The sequence below is a fragment of the Scophthalmus maximus genome, chromosome 18, assembly GCF_022379125.1.
Source record: "Scophthalmus maximus strain ysfricsl-2021 chromosome 18, ASM2237912v1, whole genome shotgun sequence".
Taxonomy (NCBI): Eukaryota; Metazoa; Chordata; class Actinopteri; order Pleuronectiformes; family Scophthalmidae; genus Scophthalmus; species Scophthalmus maximus.
In genome coordinates this window covers 4,024,132-4,040,228 of record NC_061532.1, presented here as the reverse complement: position 1 = coordinate 4,040,228, position 16,097 = coordinate 4,024,132, and the positions used below count along the sequence as shown (strand labels likewise).

The 16,097-nt window shown below is 44.6% G+C and overlaps 1 protein-coding gene across 1 annotated transcript in view; it reads left to right on the top strand.

Moving 5' to 3' along the window:
* Positions 1–16,097, top strand: part of cnih3 (cornichon family AMPA receptor auxiliary protein 3) — a 63,453-nt gene that overhangs the window by 15,418 nt on the left and 31,938 nt on the right. The window contains 1 exon segment of the mRNA XM_035618374.2: positions 10,143–10,190. Coding sequence (XP_035474267.2) covers positions 10,143–10,190 — 48 coding nt within the window.

Here is a 16,097-nt window from a genome sequence, read left to right as displayed (position 1 = left end):
TCCAAAAGACGAGCATTTCATCACATGCCTATTCAATAGTTAAGGGAATGTATAGGTTTTGTTGAGAAATATTGTGTGTGTGTGTGTGTGTGTGTGTGTGTGTGTGTGTGTGTGTGTGTGTGTGTGTGTGTGTTAAAATGCGAAATGAACAGTGAATCTACTTTGTCAAAGTCATGCACACGGTTGACTTAATGGCATATCCAGAACTCCCTCCTGCAAGGTGTTGCAGTGCCTCTGATAGACAGGTCATATATCACTATAAAGCCAGAGGTCCTTGTCACGTAAACATGAAACATAGCTGTGGCTGTTGTTTTTTCCGGCCCACGGATTTTCCTTCTTTTACTTTACGCAGAAACTGTGTGTCGGTAGAAGCTGTAATCCCATACTCCGACGGCGGCTAATTTATAGACATGGGTCAGAAATTTTGTTCAGCAAACTGCGTAAGGGCAACAGACACACACACACACACACACACACACACACACACACACACACACACACACACACACACACACACACACACACACACACACACACACACACACACACACACACACACACACACACACACGGACACATATGATGTGTGTCAAAACACCTTTACCTGTTGCTCATAGAGGTATGTGCTCACTTCCACTGCATCATTTACGTACATTATTACCCTTTTTGCGCGGCCAAATTGTGTCACGCCGCACGATGCGGACGGTATGTGTCACAATGGAACTGGTCATTTGTTTCCAGAGCCTGACAGTTACATGCGGAGGGCTTGTTATGATCAAAGATTGCCGCGTATCTTGTTCTCACCAGTCTCATCGCTGCCGGCCACACCCACAGGTGATGCTACTCAGTTCACTTCACCCCTGTTATGTTTTAGAGCGGCATAATTATTTTTCCGCCCGCAGAATATGATGTTCCAACAATGGTCAAGTCACGGGTTAATGCCGTGGATTATACACATATCCTCAACTCTCCCGGGCTGTCTGAAAAAAACACATCTGATGGTGAAGTGGATATTAATTAAACGCCGTGATTTAAACTGGGCCCCAGCAGGTCGGCATTATAATAATAACACATTTCATTTATAGAGCACTTTTCATTGCTAAAAGCAATGCCAAAGTGCTACAGAGTAGGGACAAGATAAAAGAAATACAAAAAAAAAAATAGGTTTAAAAAAGAAAATTGTGTTAAATGTGCAAATGTATTTAAATAGGTGAGCATAATGTGAATGGAAGGGGTGGTTTGAGCCCTGCAGTGTTTTACTGCAACACACGTTTTCACTCATATATACATATATATATATATATATATATGAGTGAAAACGTGTCAAGGGAAGCCGTGGAGAAAGATGCACAGTACATTAGCGTTGGCCAGTGAAGTTGTTTCAGGATGAATTCCAGCCCGCTAAATCCCTTTCCCCTGAGTCCGTTGGGCTCCCACTAACACAGTTGGCGCTTAATAATACATGGTGCTGGAGTATCGCACAAACAGATAGTTTGGAGGTGACTTTGACTTAAGAGCTCTGGACTGTGTAGCTCCTCTGGTGTATTGACTTCTATAGTTCCTCGGGGATGAGCCGAAGCGAGAGAAGACAAACTGGGAGAAAGGGAAGAGTTGGAGAGGGAGACAGACAGGGGGATGGAGAGACGGCTGAACGAGGATTTCTGAAGAGGGGGGTAAATGAAAAGAATTCCTCGGCTTGAAAGCCATTTTCGAGGGGTGTGAAAACAGTGCATTATTGGACCAGATTTCCCCCACTCATTGCCACTTTCATACTTTGTCACATTTGCATATCATTATGCCATGCAAGAGTGTATCAAAGAATTCAGCGGGGGAATACGGCACAAGAGCTCCATCTAATTCTCTCTCCCCTTCCCCTTCTTCCCGCTCTCTCTCGTGTTGCCTAGACCCATCCCTTCCCCTTTGCCTCCTCGCAGTCTATGAAATGCGCCGCTGCCACCCGTTCCCGGATTGAATAAGAGTGTGCCCTCAAAATGCACGGTTTCTCTCTCATAACATCCTTTTAATATATTGTTAAAGTTGTAGCAACTTTGAAAGGTTTTTCTAATGAGCTCCCGCAGGCGCCCGAGGACCCTGGAAAGTTTGTGGGTTCGGGGAAAGAAATAATATAGAACTGAAAGTAACATTTAAGGACAGTGTTGATATGTAAATGGGAATATGGAATATTTCCCTATAATATTGCCTCATAATGTTTTTCAGCTCGACACAGGGAATCACAACATTTTTTCTGCACTGAAAATAGAAAATTGTTGAAGAATTTCATGAAAAAACGTTTTTAAGTTGTGTGATACCAACTGAAGTCCTGTTTAAATTTGGAAAACAATTTTGTCTTTGTTCAGTGTAATTATGCATGAATTATACAAACAAAATGTGGATGATTACGGGGGTCTGTGACGGACAGGGCCCCAAAAATGTGTTCGAACGTGAGGTTTTAAAAAAAATATTAAATTATTAAAATATCATTATTAATAGAATTTTACGTGCCCCCTGCTAGCCCTTGAATTGCAAGTATACATGTAGCCTGCAGGTGCGGTCCAACGTTGAATGTTAAATCCCGCACAGTTTGTTTTATTTTCTAGTCTCTATTTACACTTTGACAGCTTCTTATTTTCTACAGATCTGCTGCCTTATTCTATTATTTGTTCTTTCCATAGTTGAAAATGATAATGAATTCTAACTGAAGAGGTTAATGCATATTCCAGTTCCATTTACTTTTTAAGTTATTCATTAATCTTTAAAAGGATTTGATATTCAATAATTTTACCATTTAACTTACATTTAAACAGTAAAAGTCGGCCCTCAGCACATTTGTCGCAGAGGGGTTATCGGTATTGCGTCACACAGTGAATTCCGCTGTTTGCAAGAATGTTGCATGTCCGTCTGCACGGTATTATATTTCCAGGATTGTGGTGCCCTTTGGTGGTGGCGGGGCCCAATGTGACATCTTTTCATGGGGCCCGCCAGCACCTATAGTGGCACCCCTGGACTTAGAAGTGTTGGTCAGCGCTTCCTGCTTCACTTTAGTCAGAGACAGCCTTTTTCTCTCCATGCTAAAGGAGGGTTACCTTATCTTGGCGACAGCTCCATACATAATACACACACGCACAATCTCCTTATCTACCTCTTGGAAAGAAAACAAAGAGAACGATAACCCTTTTTAAAATAATTCCACCTCCTACTTTACACATGCTTGGCACATGCTCACGTCTGTACAGTCGATCAAGGCCTCCAGTTTCATTGTAGCCATCACAGTTAAACCACTGGCTTTTAATGTGTGATTGTAGATTATCAGCATTGATTCCGTCAGTCGTTTTAATCCAGCGCGGTTGATGGTCTCTGCTATAGTTCACACACACACACACACACACACACACACACACACACACGCCTGTTGTAAAATTGTAATTTGTAATCCTGCATTTCTTCACCACCTAACCTCTTGATAGAATGATCGCAGTTTCGGAGCTACGACACACTGTGACGCCACGTATCGGTTTTCGAACTGCGGTGTTGAAACGCCATCTTTGGGTTTTTTTGGAGACCAAAAGGAACCATATTTGGAGCAGGCCGTGACCGAGGGCTCGAGGGGTCACTGCACGTTCACCTACACCTGCGACCTGCACCCGCTGGACAACATTAGCTGTCAGTCACGCATGATATCCATGCCCCGATGCATACCATAATTTATCGCGAATTTAACTACATAATTCATGAAGTGAACATCACGCCATACTGAAGAAAACTTGAAACGAGCAAATGTTAACTGAGAAGTAGCGTCGTTTCCTCATAGATTACAATAGAAACTGTCTCACAGAGTCGCCCTCTGCTGGTCATTCGAGAGGATACACTTTTCAAACGCTTCCACGTTACTTTTACTTACTTTTGACATACAGTCTAGGGTATATGTCTCAGACATGAATACATTTTTTCTCTTAGCAATTTCACTATCAAAGGAGAAAGCGGAGGGTACATCCAGCGCGACCTTTATTGTCGGCAAGAAGCAAAACAGACGTATCTGTGAACAAACACACTTACGTGCCCACACACACACACACACACACACTGTCATGCATGACAGCCTATTCTCTCCCACGCTATGAAAACACAGCTTGCGTTACATGTTTGTCATGATTTCACACCCATCTATCCCTCTTGTGCGGACAAACACACACACACACACAACAAACACACACACACACACACACACACACACACACACACACACACACACACACACACACACACACACACACACACACACACACACACACACACACACAGACAGACAGACAGACAGACAGACATAGATATGCTGAGGCGAAAAGTGTATCTAGGCTAAGACTTGAAAGTCTCCGAAGCTCGCGGCGGCTGTTGCCCGTGCGACAGTCGCGCACGCACATACGCAACACTCGTGCAGACAGACCCCGGTGAGCGTGCGCACTCTCCTATCTGTGTATTCGCGCGCGCGTCTTTTTCATCATGAAGGGGATGAAGAAAGGCCACGGGCGATGATGATATCAGAGACAGACGGAATGATAAGCGAGGAGGGAGATGAAGGAAAGCGAGGCCGGTGGGGTTTTTTTTTTTGTTCCAAATGGTTTACGAATGTGAACGCGTCAGTTCATCGGCATTGCACCGGGGACACATGTGATGACGGCCTCTGTAGCCTCTTCACACACACACACACACCTTATCTATCCATCTCCCTTCGCAGCTCCACGCCTGTCTCCGCCGCTCAAGTTCAAGTCTCTCCCCGGTCACGGGGGAAATTTATTTCACAGCGTTTGAGCACAGTTTACACACCGGCGGAACATTAAGCCTTATGAACGCCCCTCGCCCATTTCTGCTCGAGAGGGGGTCCGCCGTCCAGTCCCGCTTACGCGGCTCAGGCACTAGCTGTAAATGAGAGTTTGCTCCTAATTGGGTGGAATAGAGGTCAATTTGCCGACCTCCCCTCTCACAGCTCAGTGTTTATACGGCACTCCACTCCCGCGCCACTCTCGCCTGTCGAGCAAATTCTCGCTGAGTAACATTTCAAAGGGCCATCAACCTAATTGCTTGCTAATGAGTAGTAGACAGTGGCAAACACACACACACACACACACACACACACACACACACACCGTTTCGAGTGGAATATATATTTGCGTGTGCTTGTTCACACCCCGGCAGCAGATGGAGGTGGATGCACGATGAGATGCACGGCGTGAGCCAGAAATAGACGCCGGCGCCGTAGATAATTGGACCGTCAGGGCCGGTCCGTTCACTTGCGGCCACTTGCGGTGTGTTTGTTGTCAGGAGGACAAGAGTGTGCGTGTGTGTGTGTGTGTGTGTGTGTGTATCCCATGGATGTTGGTCGCATGCGTGCGGAGGTCACCGCGAGGACAGGAGGGAGGGGTCGAAGGCCCCACGCTCTGAAGAACACGAGAGGGTGTTCCCCGCACGCACACGCAGGAAAGAGTAACTCTCCACCGTGAATACAAAGTCGTCGCCCCGACCACGCCCTTTTTTTCGCCCCGCCGTTCCCTCGTCCCGATCAAAGATTCCCTTTTTCTTCTTCTTTTTTTTTTGTTTTGCCCATCATTCTCCTCGCGCACATTGCACTTCAAAGTCAAACCCTCTTCGGCTGAACCGGCTCCTCCTTGCACTTCTTGAAACAGTTTGAATAATGGAAACGTGAAAAGGCAGAGCGATGCTTCTTCCTTTCTCCCTTTTTTTTTTTTTTCCCCCCAGGCTCCCTCCTGATGCTCTTGTGAAATGAGGTAGAGCCGCACGAGGCGTTTTGGGGAGATGGGAGATTGAAGGACGTGGAAGTCGGGATGCTCTCATCAGCCAGTCTCAGCTCCCCCCCCCACACACACACACACACACACACACACACACACACACTCAAGACAAGAATAAATGCCACGAAAATGATATAGTGGTCACACTCATATTCTTATTAGCTTTGACTACTTGACTCCACTCTCTCCGTCTCTTTCGCTCGCTCTCTCCATTGGTGCTATCTCAGACTTGTTCGCAGCCTCCCACCAAAGAACCTCTAGTTGCATAATTTAAAGCGCAAGCATTTATCCAACATTTTCCCGGAGAAACATCTGTGCCAGTCTTTCTCCGCCCCCCAAAAACTGCAACCGTAGCACAATTGTACTCAGTGGTAAATATGTTGGCTACGATATGTTTTCATCCTCATAGATTTCAAAAAATAAATACAAAAAAAATAAACTTCAAATACATGAAACAAAACCTGATAGAGCCCAGTACAGTTGATTATCCATGGTGCACATCCAACAGACTCCAACCTCTTTGGGACAGGTTTTTCGTCACCTGACAATAGTCAAATCATATACTTAAATCATAAATAAGAAACAGAATGTATTCTCATTGTGTCTAACCAGTACATGGTTGTTGTTTTTTTGACAAGCAGCTAAATGCTTGGTTGCCAGGTTCGGTCGGCATGACACAGGTTTGGGCTTTTACACCTTGTCCACACTACAGAATATTATAATTCAAGAACAACACCGACAAACTATTAAAACAAGCGCGCTAGACCAGTGGGCGGGGAGGAGGTCCTCGTCGAAGAGGCGTAAAATACCAGAAAAGAACATTCTGACAAGACTGCCTCAGATCTGTTGAGTGGTCCGGTTTCGTTTTCCCCTTATCTACCCCGTCGTGATGCTCTGAATACAGTATGTCTTGCCTCATGCCAATAACATTATTGATACAAGAAATGGCTCTGTGGTGTTGCGGGTTGATGATTGACAGCACATTGGCATCAATGTTTTGTTTTTTAGGCACCGATTCATAGCCTTCAGAAAAATTACTAGTTTCCCTCCCGTGACTTGAATATCATGCTGCAATTTGCAAGTTGGCAATTTACAATTAGTTAAAATATATACAATATGACGTAAATGTGATATTAGCAGCACAACATGTTGAACTATTCTTAAAAAAAAAAAAAACTCAAAATCACAGTGTTAAATACCGACATAGACACATATGCACACATACGTACCAAGACAGAGCCAAGTGGTGCTGGACGTGTTGAACACTGCTAAAATAGTCACGGTCACACATTTATAAGTGCAAAGTAATATTTAATTCCATATGCAACAACACACAGTCGACTGCGCGGCACAGCGGGTCTCCTGTTTGGCCTCATGATTTATGCTTCAGAATACAGTCCACGTGCACAGGAGAGGAGGAAAATCCTCTCATAATAATAAACAGTTAATACCCGACCGGGATCATAACATATACACGCGCACACACACACACACAAAGAAAATCATAGAGTGTATATAAACCGCTCAAAAAATGCAAAGTTAAAGGGAAATGTCTGTGAAGTTAGTAGTCAAGGTGAAGCCCTTGGGTTAAATATCAATCATATTTCATGGATTACTGTTTGTTTGAAATTGGCCAAAGCCACCTCTGCGCTCACACACACACACACAAACCTTTTATGTCTGTTTCAGTTTATCTCACTAGCACAGTACAGTGTGTGTGTGTGTGTGTGTGTGTGTGTGTGTGTGTGTGTGTGTGTGTGTGTGTGTGTGTGTGTGTGTGTGTGTGTGTGTGTGTGTGTGTGTGTGTGTGTGTGTGTGTGTGGGAGAGAGGTACACAGACACAGATACTGCCTGTGGCTTCGAGCTCATGAAAAAGTAAATCACAGTAGCCAGATCAATGTGGAGCATCTGAAACACTCGCAAATGTTGTTCCCATGATGTGTTTTCACTGCAATTATTTCAGCACATTGGCATCCACTTTAATCCTCTTTTTATTCCTGTGTGCCTGTAAATACCACTTCAGCTTTAGACACGCTGGCTCTGATGTTGCGTATGTGCCGAAATATATATCTTTTTCGTTCCCATGGAGACTCCGCTATTGGCGTTTGCGGCCGGTCTGTGAGGTACCAAGAAAAAAAAGGCATCACGGACTGTCCACAAGCACAAACAGTGTGACGCTCAGATGAATGTATGATTCATAAGCAGCCGGAGCTGTGCGTGGCCCCCCCGTGGAACGCACCGCACTGCCACTCGAGCCCGTACCGCGTCTCCGTAGGAATTCGGTCAATATTTGATGATGATGTTAAAAGCCTTGGTGAAACGTTGGCTCAGCATTGTGGGCGATTGCTGATTTGAGCATTTTACAGCTGAGCACGCACATAAAAGAACATATTGAAATGTACCGACGTGGATAAACATAATGACAACTCCTGCTGCGGGAGAACAAAAACCCGGCGTCTTCATCTCTCCTCAAAAATGCATTAGGAGCAAGGGTTTCACTTTTGCAATCGAAAGATATTATCACACGGCCCCTATGAGTTTCAACATTTTGAAACGTCCCCTAGATGCACGCGCAGATATCGTTTTAAATGATGCACCTTGGTATAAGTTATCAATATATGTATGTCTTTTGCGAGCTTTAGCCTCTCCAACTTTCACCGTCCACTTCAATGATTATGACACACCACATTATCACAGCTGATGGCAAGTCAACCTGGATCCCCTCAGGCATTATTGACTATTTACATATTGACTATTGGAAATACCAATGGAAGTGTCCTTCCCAACTCAGGTATACTGTATATGAACTAGACCAAGAGTCACCAATAGGCGGATCCACTCTCTCTGCCGCACACACACACACACACACACACACACACACACACACACACAGTACTGTGTTCTCCAACCATGTTTTGTGTTCTCAGACTGTTACGGTGCACTTTTTTTTAAAGCTATGTGTTTAGTCCTTATTTTACCTAAATTGAGAAGAGAACACTATTAGAGAACTTGTTAATTAACATTGTTGAAAGTTCTTCAATTACAGTTTTCTTTATTCGATTTGACAGTCAGTTGTTGACAATTAGGCTAGACGTCAATAGAACCAGCCTACTTCAATATGGCACTGAAACATAACGCAAGTTGGACGTTGTGATGTTCCGGGCCTGTGCTTGAGGGAGCATTTCTCTCACTGGACCACCTTAGATTTTATTTGAATACCCCTGAACTAGACCATGCTTTGACTTTGATCCCACATTCCATCTCAGGTACGAACAATCAATTGGATCCGTGGCTGAGCCCGACTGAGCTCACTGACCTCAGAACAACTTGCCTGTAAAAAATAAATGTTTGTACATTTGTAAATATCTTACGTCTGATTTTACATATAAAGGAAAATTATATTTCTAGAAATGTGAAACAAATGTATCAGGCAGAAAGATTTCATATATATATATATATATATATATATATTACTCAAATACATACATACAGCAATCAAAAGATGAAAATCTTTAATGATATCGTAGTCAGACAAAGGAATGATGCTGATTGGCTGCGGCAAGTGAAGGGACAGTAACAGAGATTAAGTTACAATTTTTTGAAATGCTATTATCAGTCCACTAGCCACGTTAATCTCACGCAATTCATGTTTCATCATAATCCTCCCAATGCTACTGGAACTCCCTGCCCCCTTCTGCTTCAATAAATAAATGAAATAGTTATATATTTGGCGGTAAGGCTATGTTCTGGGACCACTCTGCCCTTCCACGTGCCCACGTGGAAAGCCTGAGATAGGGACAGCACATCTCCCTACCATTCCATGAGCCTGCATGGAACGTGAGGCGGGGATAGCAGCGGCCGAAAAAACCCCTGTGCAGAACAGACGGAACATCAATGACGGTCAGATACGCATGAACCAACGCAATGCTCAATTTCTACCACAGTTGGGGCAAAGGCAATACTCTAGTCAGGTCCAAAAACCCTTTTGATTCTGTGAATTCAAGTCTATTCATTCGCTTTCTGAACTGGACCCCGAATCCTCACCCTTGACGTGTAGCATCAAAATAATTTGCAAGGTGCATTCATGTGCAGTATAATTGGCTGATATTGTGTCTGGAGATTCTCCTCCGACACAATTTTGTGCAGCTTTGTGGTGGTGTGTCCGCGCTGAGCACCACGCCCTTTCTCCACCCCGCCTTCCCTCCAGATGCAGTACGAGGACAGACTTGCACTTGTTCTACTCCGTCAGCATACCCGGCGATCACTAATTTAAAACAAAGGTGAGTGAGGGTGAAACCTCAAAACTAACCGTCTTTTCCCCGTTTGCCTTCTTTACAGAGGGAGAGACTGCGGAACATTGAGAGGATCTGCAACCTGCTGAGGAAGGTAAGCAGAGGAACGGCTCCCGTGTCACCTGTGTCGTGCAAGTCCTAGTTACTCTACCAATGAGATAGTAAAAGAAATTAAATGTAATTCCCGCTTTCAGAGAAAATTTACATATTTTGCAGATGACGCCTTACTTTCGACATAAATATTTTTAATATGGAACACGGATTTATACAGATTTATCCTCCAAACTGTGCTATACAGTTGGCCGTAGTAGTAGTCCTCATATTGTTCTAATTGCAAGGCTGCTGTGAGAGTTTTGCATTCAGTTTTCGTGTTGTGTTTGATTTTTGAGCTTCACATCAGGCATTTCTTTTGAATCTCGTCCTGCAGTTTGTTGATGATTTTTTGGATTTGCACAGCGACGCTTCTTTTGTCTTCTTTCCTCGTGTTGGACTGATATCAAAAGGGAGACTGCTGTGCTCTGCAGATGCTCTCTCTCTCTCGCTCTCTCGCACACTGTGTGTGTGTGTGTGTGTGTGTGTGTGTGTGTGTGTGTGTGTGTGTGTAGACAGTTTGCCTTGAGCTATAAGTATGAGGATGGGAGTCCTCATCTCAGCTTCAGTGTGACATCTGTTTCTCCCTCCACCTCTCTGAAACTCAAGCTGTGTCTGCATACTTCATCTGGGTGTGTGTGTGTGTGTGTGTGTGTATGTGTTTATGCTGGAGGTTCATTAGTCAAACAGCTGATCTTGGTTATCAGTGTTGTCAACTTGAGCCCGTGGGCCCTCCACTGGCCCCTGGAGAGGACCTTTTTTTTCCCCCACAGCACAGAGACAAATACACACATGCATGAACGCACAAAGCAACACACAGTACATGTGCGCGTGGGCACACACACACACACACACACACACACACACACACACACACACACACACACACACACACACACGAACACACGAACACACACACACACACACACACACACACACACACACACACACACACACACACACACACACACACACACACACACACACACACACACACTGGACACACACACACACACACACACACACACACACACACACTGGACACACACACACACACTGGACACACACACACACTGGACACACACACACACACACACACACACATCCAGATGCATTGTCCTTGCAGCTGTGACCTACCGTGGTGTAGGGATAACTGGAGGTAGCTTTAGACGTGTCACTATCTGCATCTTAAAGGAGAATACCGCCAAATCTAAGTACTGACCTATGACATTTTAGTCAATATCAAAAATCTAAATAATCTCCAAAGCCTGGAATCAGGCAGCTTCTTACCCTGCGATGAAATCAGTATGTGGTCAAAAAAAATCTCCAGCAACTGTCGATACATGTGTTCATAGAATATATTTGACTTATTTGATTGAAATTTGTTGTGACAGAAGTGCATTAGCTGCAATATTTTGTGTTCCTTTATAAGTGCTCGTTTGTGCAAAATCCAGCCTCATACTCAAGGGTTTGCCCGAAGCTGTTGTTGTTTTCATGATATTCATGCGCTGCTTTCTCCACAAGGCTACTTGAGCACAATATTATGGTGAGGCAGCAGTAAATGATCACCATGCTATCATTTCATGCCGCCTCACATTACATTTTGCGTCCCCTCACAATAGTTGGCTTCACATCGCAATGTGTTTTGCATTTCCTCTGATCCGCAGAGGAAAGCCATGGCGTATCATGATGTAGCATATAATGAATTAGAACCACCATTGGCCGTGCATCGCGGAAGGCAGCACACCCTCAGGTGGGGTGGTCTCAGACACTTGTTAGCGGAGCTGCAGAACAGATCTAGTTAACCTACTGAGGAATACTGTATCTGTGATAATGACTGCAGCCCCGGGATGACGGGGCTCTGGCCACTGCCGTCGCTCTGCTCTGTAATTGGCTGTAACACATTAGATTATAATAGGTGTAGCAACCCCCCCCCCCCCCCCCGGTCGTATGTGTGCGCAGCGACGTGTGCTGGCTGAGCATTGTATTCAACCAAAAGCTCCTGTGGCATACTGGTGACACATCCGTCCTATCTGACAGATCTGTGCACCACAGGTTCAAATCCCCACCACAGCTATCACAGCCATAACCATGGCGACGCAGCCACAGTCGGAGCGATTACCGAACCCACAGCCGCAGCGTCACCCGCCAATGCCAGGCGGTACACGGTCACAGTTCGGCCCTTTGAAGAGAGGAATGAGCAATGAATGCACAACTGAAGTGTCACATCTGTTCGTGTTTCCCTGAACATCCGTGTGTTGGGACCAGACTGAACGGCCCAACACACTAACTTCCCTGAGGGTATTGGGATGGAACTTAATGAGAGGAAATGCGAAAGCATTGCAGGGTAATGCAAAAATAAAGGCCCACTGTGACCCTGCATACTCTCTCTCTCAATGTCTTAAATGGGTTAGCACAAAATAGTCAGACATTCATGTTATTCCCCAGGCACTGTATTCTAAAACAATTTGGTGATCCCGTGACTTTTCTTCTACTGCCTGACCGACGGCTCTTTTTTTCTCTCCTGTGAGTCTTGTTTCACCTGGTAGCGCAGAGGCAGTACGCGATTCCGAAGCGATGCACGTTTCTTTTTACGAATCAGCGAATATTACCTCGGGGCCCGCCGGCTGTCGTTTCTGTGTTTTTGCGGCGTCACAAAAATTCGGTGTTTTTCGGCCCAGCCCCGGGAAAACGAAACCAATGGCTCGGGGGTCAATGCGAGTGCAGTATATGTAATCATCACTCGTCGATACGTTAAGAGACCTGCCATCGGGTGGCGCCGCAACTCTGCGGCCCGGTGCTTTGCGCTTTCGGTCTCACATACCCGAGGTCCCGGGTTCGCGGTCCGGGCAGGGCAGAAAAATCACAATGACGACGAAGAGCGAAACAAGCTTTCGCCAAAATCGCCTACTGCCCCTTTAACTGATAGTTTGGTAAACCAACTTAAATTCCAGCAAAACTTCACCCAGCTTCATCTTAACTTAATAAAGCAAAACGATTTCAAATCGTCCTTAACTGACATTGTGCTTTTGTAACGCACAGTGACAAACATATACCAAGATGTGATATAAGAGGTATTGCACGAAGTCATTGTAGTTAGTTGCTAATTGCAAACATGTTACTGATGAAAATCAGACCCCCCCCCCCCCGTGAATTTCAAATATTGCCAGGCTACATTTAACTGAAACACAATTCATACATCAGATTAGAAATGTTTAAAAACGGGTATGGCAGTTAGGTTTATAAGCTATAGGCACACCGTTGTGGAAATACAGGTATATTTTTACTCCGTTCCATACTGTGCTTCTCAGGTTTGGATGCCTGGGGTCTTGATGCATGAGGATCTGCTGCATTGTGAAGGTTGTTCCCCCCCCCCCCCCTTTGTCCGCCGCGCTTCTTTCCTCCGCAGCTCGCTCCAGCTGGCACAGTCACGGCATTGGCGGTCCTGATTGATTTGGTTCAAAGCTTTGGCCGCGTATCCTTTGTGCTGGCGCGCACCTGCCTGATAGTTTTCACTATGGAAATGGACACGAGCCATTTTTTCGGTGTGTGTCGTATTCTCTTGGGTTTTTTAGGCGGCTGCAAATCCATGAAGATGACAAAAGCTCGAAGGGATGTACTCTGTCCTTTACTCTCAGCTGTGCGTGTGTGTGTGTGCGTGTGTGTGTGTGTGTGTGTGTTAATCGTTAGCTGTGCAAGTCTTGTGGCTTGAGCCGGCACGTTGTCACAGCAACTGAGCAAACCTGAGTGTACTCATTAGCGCTCTTCCTTCCTTTATTTTGGGGCCTGTCTCAACCCTTTTCCCCTCTGTCTCTCCTCTTCTTTCCCTCCTCCCACTCTCTCCGTCCGTCCGTAGTACAGTAACGAGTAGGTGATGGAGGATGAGCACGGCACGTGACGGACTCTGTTCATCTCTGAATCACTGCCATGCTGCCTTTCAAAACTTCGGCCGCTTTTTCCCCCTGGTGTCACCCTGTGATTATCATATCAGTGAAACTAAGAATAATGGTTGTATTCCTGTGGGTGCAATCTTCGCCAGCTGTCTCACGCAGGGAACATAGGGGGTTACCGTTTGAGATGGCTGTCTCCTGGAACTGTGTCAAACTTCAACCTCTGAGTTCAGCTCCACACACAAGATAACCTCAAAAATCTAAATCACACTGCGTTTTGTAACAACTCTTATTTCGAAAGAACCCAACAGCTTCAGCTCTGCCATGAAGATATGCTGTTACCAAACTTATGGATTTCAACTGACCCCAGCAGAAAGATGATAATTATTTCTGTTTATTATTGAGATCATTGTCATGGGTGGTGGTAGGCCTGTCACAATGACTACTTTTTGTTGCACGATATATTGTCCCAGAAATTATTGCGATAAACAATATTATCGTCATTTTAAGACCATTTTTACTACACGTGCATGGCGTTGGCACACTTGTCAAACCACCTTCCTGGCTCCTGTGGTCAGGCTTCCTCACAAACACTTCCTAGTATTTATCTGCCACCACGTTCAATAGCGCCTCCAGTGGAAAGCGTTGTTCGCGGTTGATTGAACGTAGCATCTGTGAAAAGGGCTTCAGTGCATGATGTTTTTCAGAGGCAGTAAGCCGGAAGCTGAAGTCCGCCGGGATCCAGTGTTTCTGAACAAAACTCCTTGTGCTGCTGTAAACATAGACTGGAATGTAGCTGGCAACACCAAAGCTGTTAACCAAGGCTTCAACTTTAAGATGGGGACTTGAACTTTGTGTGATTTGGGGGATCTCATGAATTATATTGTAGGTGCAATCAGGGAATCAGATGACTGGCTGAGATCCTGCGTGGAGGTGGAATAAACTTCCGGAAGGACAATTAATTTTAACAGTCATGTCTGGTTTCCTCCAGACTGGACGATTAGTATTGAGGCTGAATACTTATGTTCATGTGAAATTTCAGTTACACTTTCACTTATTTATTTGCATATATATATATACTGTATATAAATCATAACTGTCTTTCAAGCTTATTTTTAACCCATATAGTATCAAGTGATTTAATCTAGTTAAAATGTATACATTTTTGAAGTTTGACTAAAAGTAAAAGTAATTTAACCCTGATTTAGAAACACCTAAATGTCCACGTGTTTTGGGATTAATCAGAGGACAATTACGCAACTGTAAGGGTAACCAAATCAACATTAATAATGCGTGTGATTTCTCCGGTGTTATCCTTCACGCAGGAACTGCGTGAGTTCCGTCAGTCACAATAATGAGCTTACGTGCAAACCGCAGTGTTCCCCCGATCCCGCACTCTGTTGCCAGGAAAGAAGACCTGAGAGGAGGATTGAAAGGAGAGTTGACGAAGAAGAAGGAAATGAGGTGGGGGGGAGGGGGAAGCTCGTCTTTGACAAGAAAGTAGCAAAGCGCAGTTAGTCTCAGCAGGAAATGAATAATAATGGTGTGCCGCATGACTTGCAATGGAAACCGCACGGATTTCCTTGGTTGTAGTCATAAAATAACGTCTCTTCTCAGAGATTGTGTTCTCTTGAGCACAGGAAGTGTTGGATGAATGATGCTGTTATTGTTAACTACTGTATATATATAGTTAGAGTCAAACACTGTACTATTTCCACACTGCCACTGTACCATTATCCTCTACTTGCAAAATATACTGTTAGACTTTTAACCTCAAGTGTCTTAAGAACCTATAAACATTTTTGAGAAAACCATGGACTTCCAACTATCTTCACACCAGTAAATGTGTAAAAAAAAAACAATAATTTCAGGAATAACATTTGATTTAAGGCACAGAAGAAAAAACAGATGGGGCAAAAACAACAACAACAACAACAGCAGCGTGCACTATTTATTGACGGTGCCTCGGCCGAGCTGTGAAACAGATGTGGTCCAGAAGAAGAAAACTGTGCTCACACACA